This window comes from Myodes glareolus, chromosome 12, assembly GCF_982192425.1.
Source record: "Myodes glareolus chromosome 12, mMyoGla1.1, whole genome shotgun sequence".
NCBI classification, from domain to species: domain Eukaryota; kingdom Metazoa; phylum Chordata; class Mammalia; order Rodentia; family Cricetidae; genus Myodes; species Myodes glareolus.
In genome coordinates, this window is record NC_142037.1 from 24,465,402 (window position 1) to 24,488,406 (window position 23,005).

The following is a 23,005-nucleotide window of genomic DNA, read 5'->3' on the forward strand; positions in this document are numbered from 1 at the left end:
GGATGTGCGGGGAAGTTGGATGTTTTCAATGTTTTCAGAAGTTATCATCTTATGAGAAGCCTACATAATATCTGGGAAAGAAGTAAGGCAATATTCAAGGTCAGATACGTTCTTGTGGTTCACAGGCATTTAAACATTCTTACTTGAAAATGTTTCTATATAACGGGAGTATTGTCTCTCCGCAGGCAATCTTGATTCTGCCAAAAAGCCTTCACAAAAACTCAGAAATAAAGGAGAAAGTCGTGTCCCCATAATTTCTCCTCCCTATTCTCCCTCAGGTCTACCAAATTGCCATTCTTTCGGTGGAGCTACTCCATTTAGGATCTAGCCAATTGTCAGTTATTGTAAATCCATACAGTCCTGTTTCAAATAGTTCGTCGCATATCAGAGCAGGTGACAAGAGAAAGCACCTTAGGGGAAACACACAATAGCACATTTCCTTGCATTGCGGAATCCCTGTTTTGAATATGCAGTGTGTTGGAAACTGAATGAACTTCAATAACTGAAGATGTTGAGTCTGCAAGAAGGAAGAGTAGGTGGTGTTTGACCTCAATTTTGAAAAATGAGAGGCCAATGAGTATTTCGGGAGTTGTTAAAACAACAACAATAACAAAAAGGCAGGGAATCATTACACTGGTAAAAATATGTTTTATTCAGGAACTAGTACACTACATTAGAGTACAGAACGGGGCTCAACTCCTATACTGCAACAATTTCTAAGTAAAGTCCGTTTTTAACCTCTTCACTGCCCAGCTCTTTTCCTTCCTCCTCCTGCTTTCCTTCAAGGAAGGTAGTGATGATTCTGGACATTGTAGATTGAAGAAAAAGAATGAACAAATCCAGAGAGGCCTACAGCAAGTTAAGGGAAAATGTAAGCCACCGAAAGTTTAAATACTCAAGAGAACCAAGAATTCTCGAAAGGCAGAAAGCAGTGTTCTAGCCAAGGAAGTCCCAGCGGATAGCAAGGTTTTTGTAGGAACCCATCCACTTACTAGGGCCCATTCTCAAACTAGGGGTCTCAGGTCAGATTTACAGAACGGGTCTTAACTAGCAAAATTACAACAGCTCTGAGGTAGCAACGAAATAATTTTATGATGTGTGAAGGGGTCACCACATAAGGAACTGTATTGAAGTGTCACCGCGCTAGGAGGTTGAGAACCACTGGCTTAGAGGCGCATAGCAAAAGAGGAAGATTTGTATTTACTTCTGGGAGCTCCAAAGGGAAAGGTGAGTCTGAACAAGATTGCTTGGATGCTGTGCCAAGAAGTTTGGACTTTATTCTCTAATGCCAAACGGGCGCTCCGAGAGTAGTAGGGGACTTTACAGCTGATAGCGTTCCTTCACGACCTTTCTGGCCTCAGTTTACCCGCTTAGCACAAGAAACGTGTTGAGACAGACAGCTTTCAGGATCCTGGCCTCTTTGTCCGCTTGGCCTAGGTGTCCCGGCTTTCCCTCCGGTGCTTTTAATCCGGGCCAGGGCGGGACGGAGAAACACGTGTTCAGATAAACAGCCGCTTGGAATAGGCGGGGCGCGGGGCGGGAGGAAGGCGGCGGGGCGCCGCCATTTGCTGGGTAGCCTTCGGGTTCCGGTTCTCCCTGGCGAGTAAAGTCCTGGCCGCGGCTAGTCGTGCCCTCGTAACCCAGCGCCGCGCCTCAGGCAGGATCTACTACCAAACCCGAGCCCGGGGCTTCAGGAGCCGGAGGGCGCGCGCCGCCCGGGCGTCACGTGACGCGAGCCGCCCACGTGACCGGCAGCCCCGGCGCTCGCACCGGGGCTGCGGGCGGAGCCGGCTGCGACGGCGGCGCTGAGGAGCTGGGGGAGCCGGGGCCCGGCGGAGCAGGTAGAGCGGCGGGCTGGCGGGGGGCCCTTGCCAGGCGGCTGCGGAGGCCGCGCACCGGCGCCTTTCGGGGGCCGGGGGTTAGCAGGCGCGCTCGCGACCCCGGCGCCGCGCACCCCGCACGCCGGGGTATCCCGTGTGTCGTGCGGGAAGCTGCCCCAGGGGTGCGGCGAGCTGAGGAGAGGTCGCCCGCGGCCTGCAGCCGACGAGACGCGGCCCCCGCCCCACCGGAGAGGACCGTCGAGGCGAGCCAGTTAGCGGTGGGTGGGAGGCTGGCCGCTGCAGAGCGGGGAAGCCGAGGGCTGCCGTTTTAGACGACAGGCGACCTCGCTTTTTAAAAAGAACCCGCAGGGTCTCCCGTGCCTTTGCCCGGTTGTTGACGAGGTCTATGGCTAGAAGGAGGCAATCTCTGGGTTTCTGAGGCTGATGTCTGCTGTAGCGGGGATAGCATCAAAAGCAAGGGATGCTGGCAGGCATGAGAAGCCGCTTGGACCCTGACAGGAGATTCGAGTATGCTGTGAATTCTAACTTCAACTTAAATCACAACTCTGTTTAGCTTCTCTTCTCTTCGTATGTGGGCTGGCTTATAACCTATTGTGTGAACACCAGTGAATTTATTAGTACTTCTAAGCGGGTCTTTTTCTTTCCCCCTCTGAGCTTGTGCCTATTGAAGAAGTGATGCCTTCATCTTTGAAGTGTTTCTTCCGCAAGCGACTTTTATGGCTTGTGATCCAAAGCATTGAGTAACATGAGTCCCAGAAAATATATAGAAAACCAAAGCTATGAACTTGTAGCTTCAAGTTTGTTTTTTAAGATTTTCAGTTGAGTGCCCGTGTGTTCCAGGAGCTGCAAAATATGCGATCTTTATCTGCCAGTGATGAAATTGCAGGGCTGCTTTGTATCCGGTACTTTAAGGAAGCATAGGAAACATGAGTCTAGAGGCCAGACAAGACCGCGAGACACATTTTTCTTTCCTGCTAGGTTCTATGGGTAAATTTTTAAAATGTTACATTACCTTGTATGTATGTATTGAGGGATGTGATGAGAATTCCTTGACTTTAGCTCAAATGGATTTCCTAGGATGTCAGTTAATAGTTTTCTGTTATGTATTTGACTCACAATATGGTCTCAGTTTTCAAGTTTTCAGGTACATCTAGGCCACAGTGTACTGCTTGCAAAATGTTTACAAGCAGAGAGAGGAGGAGACTTTAGGAAATGTTAATATGAAGAAGAATGTACATAGTCTGCAGTTTTACTACCTAGAGAAAACAGTTCGTATTTTAGGGTGTGAATTCTATTTACTTTGGAAATTTGGGGAGTTGCAGAGTTCACGTAGATTTCAGTTTGTAAACTAGCTAGTGTTTGGGGATTCAAGATGCCAAAGTCTGCTTGACTCTAGAATTTTGATAGTTTGCATAACAGTTCAAGTAACTAGGCTTACTACAGGAGTTTTGAGATAGCGAATATACTCTATAAAATATGGTCCTACTCATCTTCCCATACTCGCTGATGGCAAGGTGTGAAATGACTCCAGGAAGCACTGGAGTTCATTCTGGGAGGCTTTTTCTGGAACCTTCTCTGAAGTCTTAGGGAGTCCGTTGTTTGCAGAGGTGAGCGGCCCAAGTGCCCCACTGTTTACTGGAATGGCTTTGTGATGCACTAGAAAAAGTTGTGGTTATGGAGATGAAATGTGCTTTCTCAGATGCTCCGGCCAATCCTGAAACCAGCGTGGTGGAGGCATTTGGGTGCCGTTGCTGACAGCTGTGGGAATTTCTTTCCCGAGACCCCTAGAGCAGCCTCACTGCCTGCTTCTCTCCTCAGCAGGTGAAGATGGTGTTCTCTGCTGCATTGGAATCTAGGCTTTTGAAGGGTGTTCACCAGTTCTGGGAATGGCCATTAAGAGGCATGGCAGCTTTAGTTTGCTGTGGTGAAGGAAGTCGGTGGGCCAGCTCTGTGCTGGTAAATTACGTACCGAATCTCAACCCTTTTGAGATTGAGAGAGAGAATCTTGAGTTCAAGGCTGTATTGAGCTGTGAAGTGAGACATTGTTTAAGAACTAGGTAATTGAAGCAGCATATTCTTCTGTACTTTAAAATCCTTGGTATCAGTCTAGGCCACGTATAACTGAGTCCCAGGGTTGAACCCTGAGTACAAAATTATTGTCAACATGTCTGGTACCAGGCTTTGGTGATAAGTCTTTATATCTTATTTTGTAACACATAGAAATATACTGAATTAAAGGGAAGACTATATAGCTGGCTAAATATAAAAACCAGTTTCCTTCCGTGTCATTGTCTATTACTGATGTGATTATTACCACTGGTTTTACTTGATTGCTTTGTGATGTTATCCGAATGATGAAAGCGTGATGTTCCCTCTGTATTTTGTTATTTCATGAAGCTTAGCATGTAGTTTAAATCCTTGTTTTCAAAAGATGTTAGATCTTTCATGAACACATATGTTCACATATAACACATAAGCAAACTGTCATCTCTAATGTGTTTGCCACCAGTCCTAAGCAAGCAGATGTTTTCTGAGGAGTACTTTTGTCTCTGCCTTTGAGAAGGATCCTCTGAGCAGCTTCCTGTTCCATTTTAGGCTGGAGCTTAAAAAAGAGCAACAGAAAGAAAACCTTTTTCTTGGAGAAGAAAATTCTGAGATCAGACTGTACCTCTAGACTGTAGACTCTAGCGACTGTGCTATCCAGTTTTGGGGCTCTGCCTCACCTGGTTTATTTTGTTTCTTTGTTTTTAGGACATAGTCTTACTTTGTAGTCTTGAGTGGCCTGGAACTGGCTATGTAGTCAAGACTGGCCTTGAATTCACAGAGATCTTCCTGCCTCTGCCTCCTGACTGCTGGGATTAAAGAAAAGTATCCTTTGTCATAGCCCGCCTCACAAGATCTGTTTTCTCCTGCTAACCCTGTAGGCACTTGGGTCGTTTGTTTTCCAACCAGAGCATATGAGTTCATTATTATTTCTTCACTCATCAATGAGCTGTCAGAGTCTCTGTCCTAGAATTGCCAGAAACTTCCGGGCAGTGAAATGAAAGAAGCCCCTTGGGTGACAGGGGCCATTACTGCAGTTTATGCTTCAAGTCAGGTAATTTCTGCCGCTCAGGGAAGGACAACTATAGGACCTCCCATTCTCATCTTAAGTAATGAATTTGAACAAACCAGTTATACAAAATGTGGACACTGTCAGTGTTGGGAAATTCTAGGACAGTAGTCATGCTGCTTTTACACGAAGGTGGGAGGGTGATCCTCAGTGACCTCTGTACAGGTGGCCTTAGCTGTGGCTGATGAGGAGCGGATGCTGTGTTCACAGGTGTCAAGTCCTAACCAGACTCAGAGCATGCTTTCCCTTTGATTCTTCCAGTTCGGTCAGCAATCCTTGCAGCTGGGGCAGTGATAGAATTAGTCTCAGAAAAATTTTGAAATTGCATTTTATTTGTATCCCTTATAACATTGAAGGGGTGAAGTTTTAAGGCGCATTTCTGTTTTAAAAGATTTGAGGTTGGTCTATCTTAGAGGCTGGACCTGGACACACTATGAGTGTTTAATCAGGAGGGATAGCGTCTCGGTATCCCAAAGCCCACCAGAATAGGTCTGAAAGAAGTTCCTATAGGAAGCATTTGGCTCTACAGTAAGCCAAAGGATTTCTTGATCTTTTGCTGTAACATAGACGAATGATAGTTGCAAGGTTGTATTCCAAAAAGTTTGTCCCAAACCCTGGAACCCTTTTATTAGAAAGTTTTCCTAGAATACAGGTACAGTGAGCTTAGAAATGGAGACAACAGCCATATTGTTAAATCTTTATGCACAGATGGGCACTTAGAGCTGGGCAGGGCGGCACATTCGTGTCATCCCAGTGCCTACAAGACTGATCGGAAAGGAAGAAAGTTAAGGAGGCTTGCTCTGGAGAGAATACGTTGTTGTTTCCTAAGGAAATGCTTATACTTTATCATTATTTATCCTTGAGCATTTGACCTCTAGGATTTCATATTCCAGCATTTCTGTGATAATTTTCTTATAATTGTCGCTATTTTTGCAGATTCAGCACATGCTTGTGTCTTGGGTTGTGTGCTTGCTTGCTGTCTCCCATCATTTGCTCAGTCCAGTATGTTTTTTTTGCATTCGGGGTTTCCACTTGGAATCAGCATCTCTCTCAGGGCTTTTGACCTTCAGAGGGTGTGGGCCATGATTGTATTGCTCTTTACAGTGTCCTTAGCTTGATTCGTGTCTAGGGTGAGTGCAGAGGAATTAGTTAGCTATGCTATTAATTTGGTTCACATTATTACTTCGTGTTGGAGTTTTTTGTGAGGCCCCTTAGACTTTATCAGTAGACCATGAACTACAAAAAACAACTGAGTTGTGAGGCAGCTTAACTTCTTAAACTGATGACACAAATCACAACCCATTCAGTCTCTAAAATAGAAACACTAGTAGGAATCTTCATCATGTATCTTAAGTGCTTAATTAAACACAGCTGGAATTTAGAGGCCTTGTGTATTTGGCATTGAGACTTCTAATAGCATCAGTCTGGCTTTCGAGGAGATGCTGGGAATATCCAGCCCATGGGGTCCTGTGCTTTCACTGCCCAGTGTTTCCATGCTGGAGAAGGTGGAGACTCCCTTCCTGCTCCGCAGATCACACCCAATTGCTTAGAATTCTGGTGCTGACTGTCTTTGAAGAGTTGCTTTCTTTACTCTCTTTTTCTTAGTACCTTTCAGGTCAGCGGAAAAGCTGTTCAGAGGGAGACAGTCCTGTTGGTGACATCATTCCCTTTGTTCCAAATACGTTCTGGTTGGTCAGGGAACCCTGAGGTCTATGAAGGACATATACTTATAGGTCAGCCGTACATTCTTAGTATTTTTTTTTAATATTGAGACTATTACATCAAAAACAAACTTTCTTGTACTATTGATCTCAACTTTCTGTTTTTCAAACTCTGTAAACAAATTCAAATATGTTTTTTGCCAGGTCAGCAAAATAAAAATTTTCCCCGTCTTGGCCTTAATACTTGATTCCTAGGGGAAAGTAAAATAAATGGGCTCTTCAGAGGGCACAGGGGATTGATTCACTGCTCCTTCAGCCGTCTAGTTCTAAATTTGGAAGGTTTGTGTTTGTATTTCCTGAATTTACTTTTGAGAACATGACATAAAATAGTCTTTCCTCAGTATGCCACAAGCTCTCTGAGAGACAGCACCATAGCTAGGAAAGCCATGGTTAGCAGTGGGTTATTGATCTGCAGTGCTAATGGGCAGAGAGGGGTCAGGCTCTGTCTTCAATGCCAAAGAACCAACTGGGTGAAAGGTGAAAGGTGTTCAAAGTCTTCTTCTGCCTTTGCTTGTCATTTCTCTGTTCGTTCCGTTATTTATTATCGCCAGAATAAAAAAAATAACATGTTAATACTGTTGATGAGAAAGCATTTCCTAGAAAAAAAATACAGGTTAGCAAAAATGACTATCTTAGTTAAGCATACAGGAATAGCTATTGAATATGGTGAACGTGCTAATTACCTCTCCTGGTTGTGGTTATTGGTCCAGCCCTGGGAAGACTCTTCACCTTTGCAGTTTTATTGGGTCTGTTATATTGCTGTATGTGCTAGAAAAGCCTTTTTTTCTTTCTGAAAAATTGTAAGAAACTATTTCTTTTAGAAATATTCTGTTGAATATATCTCTAACCTGTATTTAATATTCAAAAGAGAATTAATGAAATATAACTATACTTTAGCAGATGCGTCTTTTTAGAATTGAAACCTTTTTATGCTTAATTTTAATAATGTATACTTGAATTTACTGAAGGATTAATGTAAACCTATTATTGCTTGAATTTTTCTTGAGACAGGGATTCAGATCTCCCAGGCTAGTGCCAGACTCACATTGAAGCCAGAGGAGAACCTTGAACTTGTGATCTTCCTGCCTCCACCTCCAGAGTAGCTGGTGCTGAGATTACATGTGTGTTTTGCTATGTCCAGTTTTATGTGGCATGTGGTGCTGCTATTGAACCCAGGCTTTTGTGCATGCCAGACAAGCACTCTAGCAAGTGGACTGTATCTCAGCCCATCAAATTGCTGGATTTTTTAAGATTATAGTAAAATATATGTAACATTAAGTTTACATTTTAAACTTTTTTTTTTTTTTTTTTTTTTTTTTGGTTTTTCGAGACATGGTTTTTCTCTTTAAAAGCCCTAGCTGTCCTGGAACTAGCTGCTATAGACAAGACTGGCCTCGAACTCACAGAGATCCGTCTGCCTCTGCCTCCTCAGTGCTGGAATTAAAGGTGTTCGCCACTACCACCCAACTTAACATTTTTATTTTTTAAGAATTTATGTATATGATTTTTTTTTCTACACTGTATGTATGTGTGTGCCTGATGCTTGTACTCCAGATCCTCTGGACCTCAAGTTACAAATAGTTCTGAGCCACCATGTGAGAGCTGGAAACCAAACCCTGGTCCTCTGCAAAAGCAGCTAATGCTCTTAATTGTTGAGCCATTGCTCCAGTCCTATATCATTTTTAACATTTATAAAAGTCTAATGATATTAACTACATTGATAATTTTGTTCAGTTACCCCTACTATTCATCTCTAGAACGTTTGTCATCTCAAAACTGTACCCCCAGAGCAGTAACCCTCCCTCCTATTTCCTCTGATGCTCACTTCTTGACGACCACTGTTCTTTCATTCTTTTGTTTGTTTGTTTTTTGAAACAGGGTCTCACTGCATAGCCCTGGCTGGCCTGGAACTTACTGTGTAGACCAGCCTAGCCTTGAACTCAGAGTTCCTCCTGCCTCTGCCTCCTATGTGCTTCTGATTTGACTGTTCTAGATACCACACAGTGGAACTGTGTATTTGTTCTGTGTGATTAGCCTGTTTCATTGTAATACAGTAACTTCAAAGTTTATCCTTGCTGCAGCATGATCAGGATTTCTTCCCAAGGTGAAGTTTATGGGTAGGTCACATTTTACTTCACTATTCACCTGTCAAATAATATTGCTTGTCCACTGCTGCATAACCGAGTTTATGCTTTTAGTTCTTTTGACTATACTAGAAGTGGATTTGTTAGATCATATTTCATTCATTTGAAGAACTGTGTCCTCATCTTACATTCCAACTTTTTGTTTTTGAGACAAGGTCCTGTTATGTAGTCCAGGTTAGCCTTGAACTTTCAATCTTCATCTCTAGGTTTCTGAGTGCTGAGGTCATAAGCATGTGCTGCCATGCCCAGCTTGATACTCCTACGTTTTAAATTTTTGTTAATGATTTTAGAGATTTTAACGTCAGTGCAATGACACTCTGGGTAAAAGCACTCCCTGTGTGAGCCTGGTGACCAAGATTCAATCCTTGGAACTCAAGGAAGAATTAGAGAAGCAAATCCCATAAAGTTCTCTAACTTCCCCACGTGCACACACACCATGCGAACTACATATGACAATATTAGTAATACATGCTTTTAACTATAGTTTTGTGGTGTGTGTGTGTGTGTGTGTGTGTGTGTGTGTGTGTGTGTGTGTGTGTGTGTTTGGAGGCCAGAGATCAATTTTGGGAATCTTCCTCTATTCCTGTGTCTCAGTTTCTGGGCCAAAGCCTGTCACTGAGCCATCATAACAATCACTTTCCCACTGAACCTTACTCCCAACTGTCGAGATTATTGTCTAAACAGCCTACTATTCTAGGTTAAAAACCTAAGACAGGAATAAATCTTCAACTCTTGAAGAATTAGAGACTAAAACATAATTCAAATAGATGTGATGTGAGGACTGCTGACTGGGGCTTCTGCCACCCTGCTGATCATCGTGGTTGAGTTGGGTGATTGGCCACCTAGGCAGGTGTTTCCTCCCTCCCTCGTGGCTCCATGTGCTTCCCTCCTGAAACTACATGCTTGGCCCTGCGTGGTGGGCGACAACCTCCCCCATGAATAAAGGAAGATGGGTTCTCCTTCCCATGCTAGAACCTTCAGACAATTCCCAAATAGTTAAACTTATATTTTTATTTAAAATGCATATTTAAAGGCTGTAAAGTTTTATTTTTTATTGCATGAGTATATGTGATATATTGGGGGGGGCATGTGCCACAACACCATGGAGATCAGAGGGCAACTTCGTGGAGTTGGTTCTCATCTACCTTTATGTGGATTCCAGGAATTGAACTCAGTTTACCAGGCTTGCATGGCAAATGCCTTTGCCTTCTCAGCCAAGTTTGCTGACCCTAAACTACTTACTTGTATTGGTCAGAAAGTATTAGAGAAATCTGAGGATATATTTTTAAAATATAAAGAAATGTCTCCTGTAACCTCTAGAGATATGTGTTAGCCTTTTCTTTGTATTTCAAAACTGTAACTATACAGTGTATAGTACTTGGTGACATAGCTGTTAAATCTCAAAGGTGCTTTTTGTGTTTTTGATTTGATTTTGAACTTGACTAAGCACATGGTTTGGCTATGTAAGATTTTCCTTAGTGTCTTTCTCTGTGATGTTTCCTTAGGAGTAGCTTGGTTTCTAGGTCACAGGATTGCATGAGAAAGGACAGCATGGCGTTATGTGTCTGAGGAAACATGACTGAATAGTTTTCAACACGTAACAGAGCCCATGCCTGTTGGAGTCTGGGCTAAGTAGGCAGTTACAGCTGCTTTCTGTCAGCAGTGACTCTGGAGCACTTCAGTAGAACCACTTCATGTCTTACCCTGTGAAGCACCAAAATTACTCTACAGCCTTTGAGATGATGTAAGCGAAGTTTAATTGAACTATATCTACATTCTTTTAAAATGAGGTTAGGAAGGGCTGAAGTATTGAGCCAGTGGTTAGGAATATGTACTACTGGTCTTGGAGAGGACACAGGCTCATTTCCCAACAGCCACATCAGGTTCCTACAATTTCCTGTAACTGGAACTCCAGGGGGATCCTACACTTCTTGCCTCCATGGGTACTTGCGTTCACATGCACATGCACACATACGCAATTCTAAAAATAATAAAAATAAATCTTTAAAGTGGGACTTGGGATGGCTTGGTAGGTAAAGTGCTTTGCTGTGCACACATGAGTTCATATCACATAAAGAGCAGATTGTGGCAGTGTTGGCCTGTGATCCTAGTGCTGGGGTATGGGGGGAAGAACAGGTGGATCCTGGAGACTTGCTCCAGACAGTCTAGCCTGTCAGTGAATTCCAGGTTCAGAGAAGAGAGGGAGACACCTGACCTCGACCTCTGGCCTCCACGTGCACATTCATAGACGTCTGTACCTGCTTATATGTGCCTACTTACCACATACCCCAATAAGTAAATTAATATATTTATAATATATGATTGCATAATTAATAACCCATGCTAATAGCAAATCTGTCAATAACTGTGTTTCTTGTTTGGGTCAGCCTAACTATTGCTCTTTAGACAATGGTCTTGTTAGCCAGGCTCATCTTAAAGACAGAGTCCGACTTGATCAGTATTAGCACTGACTTTCATGCACTCAAGAAATCCCCCATAGATGTTCTTTATATGTTGAATATGAATTATATAGTTTTAGAACAGGAACCGAATTTTGAGAAATCAAGCGTCAGAAAGATAAAAGTGTATCACACTGACTAGAGAATGTAAATGTGAGCCTAAAGCTCAGACCTTGCTCAGGACGTTGTCCCTGCTCTATGCGAAGGTCTCTGGTGATATTGTGTCGTGGGGTGGTGTGCCTGCGGAGATGTCTGAGCAGTTTCTTTTATTGACTCTTAAAAAATACCAGCCTTGTAAAATAAAACTTCACCTAATTCAGCCACATGCAAACTCAGCTCATAAAATTAACCCTCATTTAGAAGGTAAACTTGATCTGGAAGAAAATTGCCAAGCCCTGAAGGCAGAGTTGCCAGTCTCAGAGTAATTGTACTGTTGGAATTCGTGTGGCTTCAGGTGCTGGTGCCCCTGTGTTGTGGTCTCTGAGGGCAGAGTGAGTCCGTCTCTCAGTGCTCCCCCAGCATGCCTGATTTGTGTGTGTATGTGTGTGCGAGAGAAACAGACAGTCAGGCAGGAAAACATCCCAGGCTGCTCTCAGAATCATTGTGTAGGTGAGGATGCCTTTAAATTTGTGATTCTGCCTCCATTCTATCATGTTGGGACTAAAAGGACTGAGCCTAGGGCTTTGTGTGTAGGAAAGCACTGTATCAACTTAGCTATAGTCCACAGCCTGGGAATCTTGAATTTAACAATTTTTAAATTAACATTTTTTTAAAAAAAATTGTGGAAAGATGTGAATATGCTTCGGAAGCTGGTCTGTCCTTTCTTCTACCATATGCAGGGCATAGGACAACTTTGGAAGTTGGTCTGTCCTATGGGTCTTGTGGATTGAGCTCAAGTCCTCAGGCTTGACAAGAGGTGACCAGTTTTCACCAATCATTGAACAGTTTTGCTGACCCTGAATCATATGTTTTCAATAAATTATATATCATAAAATTCTGAATGGTTAAGATGAATTCTGTGTGGTTTGTATTATAAAAGAAAAGATGCTTCTGAATTTTCTTAACAACCACCTGCTTAGAGGCATTTACATCACACATGGCTTCTGCCCCATTTGTTCTGTAAGAGGTGCAAACCTGACATTTTGGGGACATTTCTTCCTGCTCACTCCTCCTCTCTTCTCTTTCCTTCCTTCTTTATCTTCCCTGTTCCCCTTCTATGTCTCTGTATTGACAATAATCTAACCCTGCTTATAGACCAAGGGTAACAGACGCCGATCTACATTTATGGCGAGTCATAAAGGACACTTTGAAACAATTGTCAAGGGTAAAGAAATTACTAAACCTGTACCCAGAAGTTTCATTTTTAGGAGTTTACTTTAGAAATTTATGTATCAAATGCGACATTTTTTTCAGTACTGTATGCAAACAGTACTTTCAGTGTTCTAGAATAAAACTGCCAAGTACTTAACTGTGTATTAGTAAGAGGTAAGCAAATTGCTACATCAGCGTCATAGACTACCTTAGAATGTTGAAGTGATGTAGCTCTCCTATTGCTAAGCGGGAGCAATTTCCACTAGTAAGATGGGGGTAAAGGGGATGTTTGTGTTTTGTTCTAAAATACATACATGCTATGTACACACATACAGATCGTGTACACGCATGCACTCACTATCCTCATGGGTATTCACTACCCCTGGAAGGAATTGCAAACCACTGATAATAGTGATTGCTTTCACGTAGAAGGAGAATTCTCTTTCTAGTATTCTTTTGTACCATATGAAACAGTTTTCTTGTGCTTATGTGTTTTACCTTCCCCCAATATCCTTAAGATGCTTAAGTTTCATGAGAGGTGCCTGGCTGCAGTGACAGACACATCTAGTGATGTTCTGTGGTGTTCACCCCTCCTTGACTGTGTGATACGTTCAGGTCGGTGCTGTTTGGAGAAGTGTGGATGCCAGGAGCTGAGGCATTGGCTGGTGTGCTGAAGTGCCAGAGCACTCTGAGAGAATGTCTTAAGTAGGGAGGTGTTATAGCAGAGAAAACTGCCTTTCCTGGCTGTTTTCAGAGAGCAAAGGGTGAGAAATGGGAGCTTGACTGTTTTGGGTCCTCATTAGGAGAGCCTGGTTTTGTTCTGTTTGCAGAGGTGAGAGCTGAGTGGAAATTCACTAGCTTGATGGGGTTTTGTGTTTATACAGACTCCCTAATATCCCCACCCCTTCTTTTCAGCCTTGCAGAAATAAGAGCCCCACCTAGGATTCTTTACATAAGGCTCCATAAACAATATCATTTACGGCACAATTTAAGCTAACCAAGCCTGACCTGAAGTTCAGAGTCACCAGCTCAGCACCCATGTGGAAGGAATCTGTCTTATCTTTGTAAATGTGAGGTGAGGACTGCGTGTCAGTATGTAGACAGTTTCATTCAGTTCCTCTTGCAGCTTTACCTACTCTCGGCTTTCTGAGGAGGGTTACCACATTCTTGTTGTGAAGCAGTGACTGTGCCAGGCGGTTTCTGCAAGAAATAAGTTTTTCAGGTACCCTGGGTTTGGGCATGTGTGAGTGTGGAGGTGGAGATGATGCTTCTGACTTTTCTAATTCCCTCCCTCTCCTGTTTAAGAACTGACAGACAATTTATGATGGTAATTTTTTTGAGACAGTCTCTCTTTGTTATATGTAGTTCTGGCTGTATTGGAACTTTGCTCTATATCCCAGGCTGACCTCAAACTCACAAAGATCCACCTGCCCCTACCTCCAGAGTGCTGGCATTAAAGGCATGCACCACCATGCCTGGTTTAGTATTGTAATATTTATCTGAATTCCTGAGTGAAATATCCCTAGGAGAATCCAGATCCATGTAGGTAGCCAGCTTTCTCTTTGTTAGATACTAATATGTGCATGTATGTAACAGTAAGTCTGCTGGAATTTGGCAAAAGAAACTCCTTATAGTATGCTGTGCTCTCATTTCAGGGAGAGGCCTGATTTTGAAGGCTAGAGGATTGGGCAGGCTGAGCAAGTGATTGTTTCATTTCCATAAAGGTGGGTCTGGGATTATCTTTTGGTAGCTTTTATTAATAATTAGTGAAACTCTTGTTAAAGTTTGCTTAGTGGTTATTTTTTCTTGAAATACTTCTTTAATTCTTGCAGCAGAGATGTCAGCTTATTTATAGGAATCACCCAAAGCCAGAGTCATGGTGGATGTAGGAAAGTGGCCAATCTTCACTCTGCTCTCACCCCAGGAAACTGCATCGATCAGGAAAGCATGTGTCTTTGGTACTTCTGCCAACGAGGCGATCTATGTCACTGACAAAGATGAGGTAAGACTAGAGTTTAGTTTGGGGCTTGTTTTGGGGTTGGACTTGAAACCCTATAGTTTGAAGGTTGCGAGTAGGTTTGGGATAAAGAGAACCTGAACTTCAGGATGGGTAACTCTTGATGCATTCCAGTTTCCTGTTAAAATGCCTTCTGTTCTATAGTATAGACTAATACTGCAAAGCCTGCAGTGTTCTCAGCAGAGGCTGGAAGTTTCCTGCTATATTAGTCTCTGCTTGCTGCCTGGGCTCAAACTAGACTTGAATGTGTCTTATTTTCTGAGCAGGGAAAGGAGCCTTAAATGTGATTAGACAAAGGTATTTGTTTTCTAGGTCTTCGTGTTTGGACTGAACTATAGTAACTGTCTAGGAACTGGAGACAACCAGAGCACTCTGGTGCCCAAGAGACTAGAAGCCTTGTGTGGAAAAAAGATCAAAAGCCTTAGTTATGGGAGTGGCCCCCATGTCCTGCTCAGCACTGAAGGTAAAGAACTCTGGCATTGGGATTTGTGAGTAATTGAACAGTTCATTCTGAGCAAGGAGAAGTGCTGTATCAAGTAACTAACTTTGAATTGTTCTTTATTTGTGGAAGAGTATATAATTAAGATAAGAATTTAGGACACTCAAGGACAATTGGGATAGCAGCAATGTGTCTTGTATACAGACAGTCTCTAAGATTCTTAGACTTTCAGTGTCAATTGCAGAATGCTGGAAAAGTCAAAGGATGTGGTTCCTCCAGTCTGATTTTTCAGTGAATGTGTGGTTATAGGGCAACTTTGAGAAGATTTCTTTTATATATTTTTTAAATTTATTTTTATTATTATTTGAACTATTTGTGTAAGCAGTGTGGGGGGATGTACATGCTAGCACAGGGCCTGCAGATGGTTGTGAGCCATGTGATTTGGGTGCTGGGAATTGAACTTAGGAAGAGCAATACATGCTGTTAACCCCTGAACCATCACTCCAGCCCTCTTTGGTATATTTTTATAAACACACATAATCTGGCTTTTCTCCTTTATGTAGCTGCTGAATCTTGAATCAAGATATCTTAGTTTATTCTGAAGAGTATCCATGTGGGTGCCATATTGAAGGGCTAGAAGAAATGGACAGATTCTTGTCCTTTAGACTGCCTCTCACCGAGGTCACCAAAGCGTAGCTATTCTCCTTTGGTAATTGTCTGTGCTGTGGGCAAGCAGCATTCTGAAAGTTTGTCATGTGTAACTGCTTCCCTTTGGGTTTTAGGCCTTTTACCCCTTACAGAGGCCCTCAGATTTTATTAGATGGTTCTGTAGGGCAGGCTGTGGGAGACAGAGTGCATCTCTGCTTTGTGTGTCTGCACTAGGAAAGCCTCAGCTCCCATGTGTGCTGCTTCAGCCTCTGTGGTCACCTGACTTCAGTGGCTCCAATCTGAATCTACTCCATGTTCTCTCCATCTCTCTCAGGCTGTGAGAGCCAGTCCCCATACAGCAGTCTGACGAGGTTTGAGCATAGCATGGCAGCTCTGTCACACCTGCTCTGAGTCATCATGTGGTTGCTCCACTCGGCCCTGTCAGCTGACACTCTACCAGCTGGTTCACTCTCACCCATCCTGACCTAAGGGTTTGAAGTGTTCAAACATAGCAATCATAACCAGTGCTTGATATCTGACCCTAAATACTGAAGAACATTTTTAATATTGCAAACACATTAAAAGACATACTTTCAAATTACTGCCTTTCTTTAAAGTTGTGTCCTTTGGAATATGTCATGATTCTTTTGAAATTATGCTATAGTCTAAACAATATGTTTTAAGTATCTTGAGTATTAAATTTAGTATACAAATAATTAGGGCTTGATGAGGAATATTTTCTTTTTATGTTTAATCTTTATATAGTATATTTTATGCAATATGTATTAAGTATACTATATATTGTGTGCCATATCTATGATTGATTACAATATCTAGGTTATGTGGTTATAACCAATCAAATCATTTTAAAAACTTTGTGTGTACGTGTGTTCACGTTTGAGTTCAGGTAGCTCTAGGGTGTGTATATGGGGGGTTGCTGGAGATTCAACTGCTGTTTAGAAGGAACCACTTTAAGTCTTCAGATGTTTCTTTGGAATTTGATCTCTCATATTATTGTTGTGTATGTGTGTGAGGGTGAGCACGTGTGCCACAGCGTGCATAGGAATTGAGAGGATAACTCTTGGAGTTGTTTTCTCTTGGGCTTGCATTTTTGGGTAACAAGTACCTTTGCACACTGAGCCATCTTGTTGGCCCATCATTCTACCTTATTGAGGCAGTCTCTTGTTTCTGCTGTGCTGTGTACTCCACTGGCTTCTGGGAGATTCTCCTGTCTCTGCTTCCATCCTCCTGTAGTGCTGATTACCCGCGTGTGCCACCACATCCACCTTTTCTTTTCGTTTTTTATGTGGATTTTCAAGATTGAACAGCATGAGCTTTTGCCCACTGAGCTACTTTGCCAGCCTGTTTTCTTTCTGATTTTTAAAGTAAGGTACTTATACGTCTACTTCTGAGTTTCCAGTCTTGGGTTTTCTTTCAACTTTGTATTGGGGCAGACAGAATTTAGCTCTTTGTCCTCTGTCTTTCTTCCCTTTATCCTTTAAACACATGGATACTAGTGTTTTGGTTAAATTAGTGTTGATGCTTTCATTATTGGGGACTGTGTATTTATAGCGAAGCCTTTCCCTTCTTGTATGACCCCCACCTCCACTTCCTGAGGTTGATAATTGCTTTGTGCATTTTCACTTACTGACACCTTGACACATTTATCATTAACACATGTCCACCTCTTACAGAATAGCACGTATCAGATGATCTCTGGAGCCTCGTCTCTCCTCCAGAACTGCTAATCTTGACTGGTTACACTCCCAGATTGCCTGCACAGGTGCCAGCACTATCATCCTCAAAAGTCTCTTCACTTTTTCCTCTCTAGTTCCTTTTTGTATATGTGTGTCTCATGTCATTCTCCTTAAATTCTACCCTCATCTGGGAAACACATTCTCTAGAACTTTTCAAGACAAGGATCTGAGAGGGATCCGTGAGTCTCTGTCTTAAGGTCTTTCACTCTCACAGATGTGACTCAGTGGCTTGGCTGACATCAGAATTCTAAGGTGGGAGTCTGTTTTCTCATCATTTTCAAGCCATGGTGCTTGTTAAGATTTAGCACGGACACTAACTCCTTCCACTCTCCTGTGTGAGTGCACACCTGTGAGCACGTGTGGACGCAGGAGGTCCGTGTTCTCTATTCCTTTCCACCTGTGGCTTTGAGACAGGGTCTCTCACTGAGCCTGGAGTTCACCCATTGATTAGACTGGTTGTCCCATGAGCCCCTGGGCTCCTCCTGTTCTGACTCCCAGCCCTGAGATCACTATGTATGCCGCTGGACCCTGATTTTTACACATGTGCTGAAGTTTGGGCTCAGTTTCTCATGCTTGTGTTGCGAGCACTTTATCCATAGAGCCATCTGCTCAACCCCACTCGTACTCCTTTGTGTGTGACTGTTTCCTCCTTTTTTGAACATTAGAGACATCTTTTTCTTTATTCCATATATTTTTAAAGAGTCATGATTGCTCTGGAGTGGGAACGTTTAGCTTATTAGTAATCTGTAGGTCCTGCCTTCATCTCTAGAAAACATTTTTATAACTTTTCATAGATAATTTTTTTTCCTGCTCTGTTCTTTTAGGACTTTTTCTTGTATAAAAGAGATTCTGATCTAATTTTCTTGATTTTCTTTTATATGTGTTCTGTAAAATTAACTTACTAAAACCATGTATAATTAAATTTTACTTACACCCATGTTTGTACAATGTCTGTGTGTGTATGTGTGTGTCTGTGTGTGTGTGTACCCCAAATTCTCACCCAATTCTTGCATCACCACACAACCCAGTCCCAACTGGTGTTAACAACAGAACCGTGACATACTCTTGCTATGAATTTCTCATAACTGATGGCACATCTTTTTGGAGTTTTCAGCTGGAATTGGCTCTGCACCCACTTCCCCTTTTGCAGCTGCTGGTTGATGCCTTTTCTGGTTTGCTTTGTTAGTTACAATATCTGTCTGCTTTTCATCTCCAAAGTTTTGTCTCACGTAGCCCAGGCCGTCCTCAGATGCATCGTGTAACCAAGAGTGACCATGAGCTCAAGATCCTCTTGTCCTATTGCAAGAGTCCAATATAAAAAAGCCTATTTTTATACATAAATTTTGACTTTGACCATCAAAACTGATCTTGTATATAGGTGCCAAGTCCTTTCATGAAAGGTTTGCTTCTGTCCTCTCTATTCTGTGATCCTTTGCTCTCTGACTCCCTACAAGTGGTTATCTTACAGAGAGAAGGGCACAAACGCTAGAGCAATGGAAGTTACAGGGGTTACCAGTTCTGTCAGAGCTAGTGTTTCATGTGCTTGTATGTTTAGATGGAGTTGTCTACGCCTGGGGCCATAATGGATACAGCCAGCTGGGGAATGGTACCACCAATCAAGGCATTGCTCCTGTCCAAGTCTGTACTAACCTCCTGATCAAGCAGGTGGTTGAGGTAGCTTGTGGTTCACATCATTCAATGGCTTTAGCAGCTGACGGAGAGGTAAGTGTGCACTTTGATTCCTTTTAAAGAATTATCATAAACTACACAATACAAAGCTTCTTATCATAAGCATGTTGAATGCACAGCTTGATAGCATTAAGTACATTCACACTGTTGGCTCTGTCCACTCACAGACCTCTTTCATCTAAAAAAGCTGAAGTTCCAAGTCTGTTAAATGTCGGTTCTCCTTGACATTACAACTGTGATCACTGTAGGTACTGCCTGTGCACAGAACTGGATAATATCTGTCATTTTGTGACCGATTTCACTTAGCATAGTGTCCTCAAGTTCATTCATTTCTCTGGTGTGTGACAATTTTGTAAATAGATACACAACGTATCTTGAGCCTCTCTACCTCACTCTTCCATTCTTCTAGGCCCCTCCAGCATGCTACCCCTACCTTTATGTCTTCTTTTTGGGAGGGGAGGTAACCCACTGGGTTAGTGCTTCTGGACTATTGACTGATCTTGTTGCCTTAGTCCTGTGCAGGCAGCCATAACTCCAATGAGTTCATTAGTGCAACATCTTTGTCATGTCCACAAGACATTTCACAGTATTCTTCCAAGTATTTCTTCTTCAAGAGTTAATACCATTGCATTATTCCATTGTAAATATGTTACATTTTGTTCATGTGTGTGTGAAAGGGGTATTGGGAATTGAACCCATGGTCTCACATACACTTGGCAAGTGCTCTACCCTACGCCTATTTCATTGACCTTGATGTATATACATAGGGCATTTCCACTATACAGCCATTGTGAAAACCCCTGGTTTTACTTATTAGACTTTGTAGTTAAAAACAAACAATAAAACACATATGAATGCATTCTTTCTCCAGTAGTACTTGTGTCTTGTCATCAGAATCACCCTTAGCTGAATGTGGTGTGTACGTGTCCATGGTCCCAGCACCGAGGACTTAAAAACAGGATGGAAATTTCTAGGCTAGCCTGTGTTGCAGAGGAAGAACTTGTCTCAACAAATTAAAAAATAAACTAACAAAAACCTTTTAAATAAAAGGTTTTTTTTAAATTGTTTATTTTTATTTGCATTGGTGTTTTGCCTGCATGTATGTCTTTGTGAGGATGTCAGATGTTGAAGTTACAGATGGATGTGAGCTGCCATGTGGGTGCTGGGAACTGAACCTGGGTCCTCTGGAAGATCAGTCAGTATGCTCTCAATATCTGAGCCATCTCTCCAGACACTAAATAAGTTTTTAATTGTATTTATATGTGTATTTATTTGGGGGCTATACCATGTTGTGCGTGTAGAGGTCAAAGGGAAACTTGTGGGAGTTGGTTCTCTCCTTTAACTATGTTTGGGGATAGAACTCAGGTGTCTTTACGTGCTGAGTTATCTTGTTGGCCTCAAAAAAAGTCTCCTTTGCTGTCGTGTGAACCAGCCTTCAGCAGCTCAGGTATAGAGGGGGAGCCACGAAGTTGGTGGACTAATTACTCAATTTGACATTTCTGTCTGAGTGAGTAAAACTTAACTCTTAGGGGCCCATGAAAAAGGGAAATAAACACACACACACACCTTTAGGGTCTATCATCTTCTTTCATTTCTTTATTTCTCTTATCTCTATCCTGATGTATCCCTTCTGTATCTTCTTAATTTTTCCTTTATAACTTATATAACCCAGCAAAATCTTTCAAGCAGTATAAAAATTACAATGTGGTTACATTCTGTTTTTAAGTGAAGAATTAACAATAAAACAACAGCATGTTTTCCGTGTCCCATACATGAGTAAACATTTTACATATTACAAGTGAAAAACAAATTATCCCCAAGAACCCAAATACATTCAAATCCGAGCAACTTGCTATAGATTAACTGAGTGTAAGCAGGCAAGGTATTTTTCTCAGCTAGTTACTCTTTTACTGGCAGACTGCATTTTGTTGTTGCAAAGAAAGGATCAATCACCTTATTTATCTCAAAATGTCATCTTATAAAAAATTCTTGAAAGAATCACAGATCTAAACTATTACACATGAAGCAGTCAGCTCTACTTTAAGTCCTCAGGGTGCACACCCACCCACTCTTACATTGTGTTTTTATCAGGAAGCTGAAGGCAGAAAGGGGTACAAGGAATTAATCATCACCTTGGTCACCAACCCATCCTCACAAGAAGGGTACTTTAGGCAGCAAGAGCCAGGCTGCCATTGTTTTTGTTCCTTACTTCAATGAGTCCCTCGCTCAACTATTAGAAGTATGCCATTCTAAACTTTAAATTGTTCCCCAAGATTTTGTTCCTCAAAGCCATTAACAAACAACATAACCCTAAGTCATTATGTAAAGCTTTGTTTTAGCTGTGATTCACACTGAAACCCGTGGACACATCTCCCAACATTAATACTGAAAGAACTTGAGGTAGCCTAGCTGGGACTAAGTTGTTTTCCTTATTAACCTAAGGCACGTCTATATGGCTTATCCAGAGATACTCATAAGTCCTAGCTGTGTGACATTTCCTTGTCCCTATTTTCTGTCCTACCTATGCCTATATTGATTTTCCCACTAAACTAACCTCTATTGTAATCCTTTAATCTATTTATTTAAAAGTCTCAATCAAAATTTTATTTAAACTAACGCTATTATTGTATAACACCATTGCTTCAGTTAAACAGTACATCTTAAGAGGAAATCATCTTCATAATCACAGGTAAAAATGTCAGTAGAATGGAATATTTCCATGAAATAATCACACTATATTAAAGGCAATGGGAATTCCCTGTTCCCATTCATACCGTGTTAGATACCAGAGAAAAATGGCATTGGACATACATACAAAGGCACAGCAGTAGCAAGAGACGTTCTGGAGCTGAAACCCTAGGGTCTTGCCTGTCCGAGATTCACCCACCAGTGTCTTTCATTCTGGTGGGCCAAACTCCTGAATTCAAGTGCCACCTGCTGCTCCTCTGATATGGTCACCGGCACCTTTTGATAAGGAAACTCAGTGTTCACATTCATGCTCTTTGCCATGATCTCAGATAGATGTGATATGTAAGCTTCTAAGGACCCCCAGTCTTCAGGTAGGTTATGTTTTTCAGTGTATGTAATAATTTTGGAGAAAACAACTTTTCCAGCAATGTAGTGAGTAACTTGCTCAGCCACATGCCCCTGCTTATGTTATGGTTCCTCGCCCTGTTCATTCTCCCTCTGACCTCTGGAACTGTTGCTCCACCTTATGCCTTTGCTTGATCCTTGCTTCCTGCCTGCACTGTTGCCATTGGTCTTTGTTAGTAACCTTGAGTTTCACCTTTCCAGTCTTCCTTGGCCCTCTGTGATTTCAAAGCACAAATTAGGTCAGTCACTTTGTTCTCTGTTTAAAGTTCTCCAATGGTGTTAATTAGTTATACCAGTTGGAAACAAGGTAGAGAGGAAAATGCCACAAAACTGATGGTGACCCAGGTTTCATTGTTGGGATGTATCAGATGTAGGCATAGCACACAGGCTGTGTCCAAACCTACCGTCTCCTTGCCCATTGCTTGTTGAGTGGAAACATGGTCCCCCCATTTAAAGTGAAAGACAGTGGTGCTTGTAAGGACCTTAGAATGTTCCAGAAATACCTGAGGAGTTATCTTTGAAGTTAGACAAATCTTGCTCATTTTGAAGCCTGGATTCTTGCTTTGTTTTAATTGTTAGCATGTGTTAATTTTAATAATGGTGCAGAATCCAGAATCTTTTCCTTATTAAACTAAATGTTTCTGTGACTGTCCCTTGGTGAAGTATATGTTACTTTTCTTCTACCTGTAAAATGCATATTTCATCAGGGTTTTCATAGTGAAGACATCGGCAGCATGTTGGACTGTTGTCAACATGTGAAATTAGAAAGTATCG

The 23,005-nt window shown here is 42.0% G+C and overlaps 1 protein-coding gene across 4 annotated transcripts in view; it reads left to right on the forward strand.

Annotated features, from left to right (window-relative positions):
- Window positions 1-1,611: 1,611 nt before the first annotated feature.
- Window positions 1,612-23,005, forward strand: part of Rcbtb1 (RCC1 and BTB domain containing protein 1) — a 40,936-nt gene continuing 19,542 nt past the window's right edge. The window contains exons 1-6 of one of the 4 annotated variants that reach the window (XM_085698605.2): window positions 1,703-1,841; window positions 13,504-13,663; window positions 14,244-14,312; window positions 14,421-14,590; window positions 14,918-15,068; window positions 19,005-19,171. In XM_085698605.2, the coding sequence (XP_085554731.1) occupies window positions 14,465-14,590; window positions 14,918-15,068; window positions 19,005-19,171 (444 nt within the window). In that variant the 5' untranslated portion in view covers window positions 1,703-1,841; window positions 13,504-13,663; window positions 14,244-14,312; window positions 14,421-14,464. Of the gene's footprint in view, window positions 1,842-13,503; window positions 13,664-14,243; window positions 14,313-14,420; window positions 14,591-14,917; window positions 15,069-19,004; window positions 19,172-23,005 lie in introns of all 4 variants that reach the window. The other 3 variants (XM_085698607.2, XM_085698609.2, XM_085698606.2) reach the window with 3 other exon arrangements.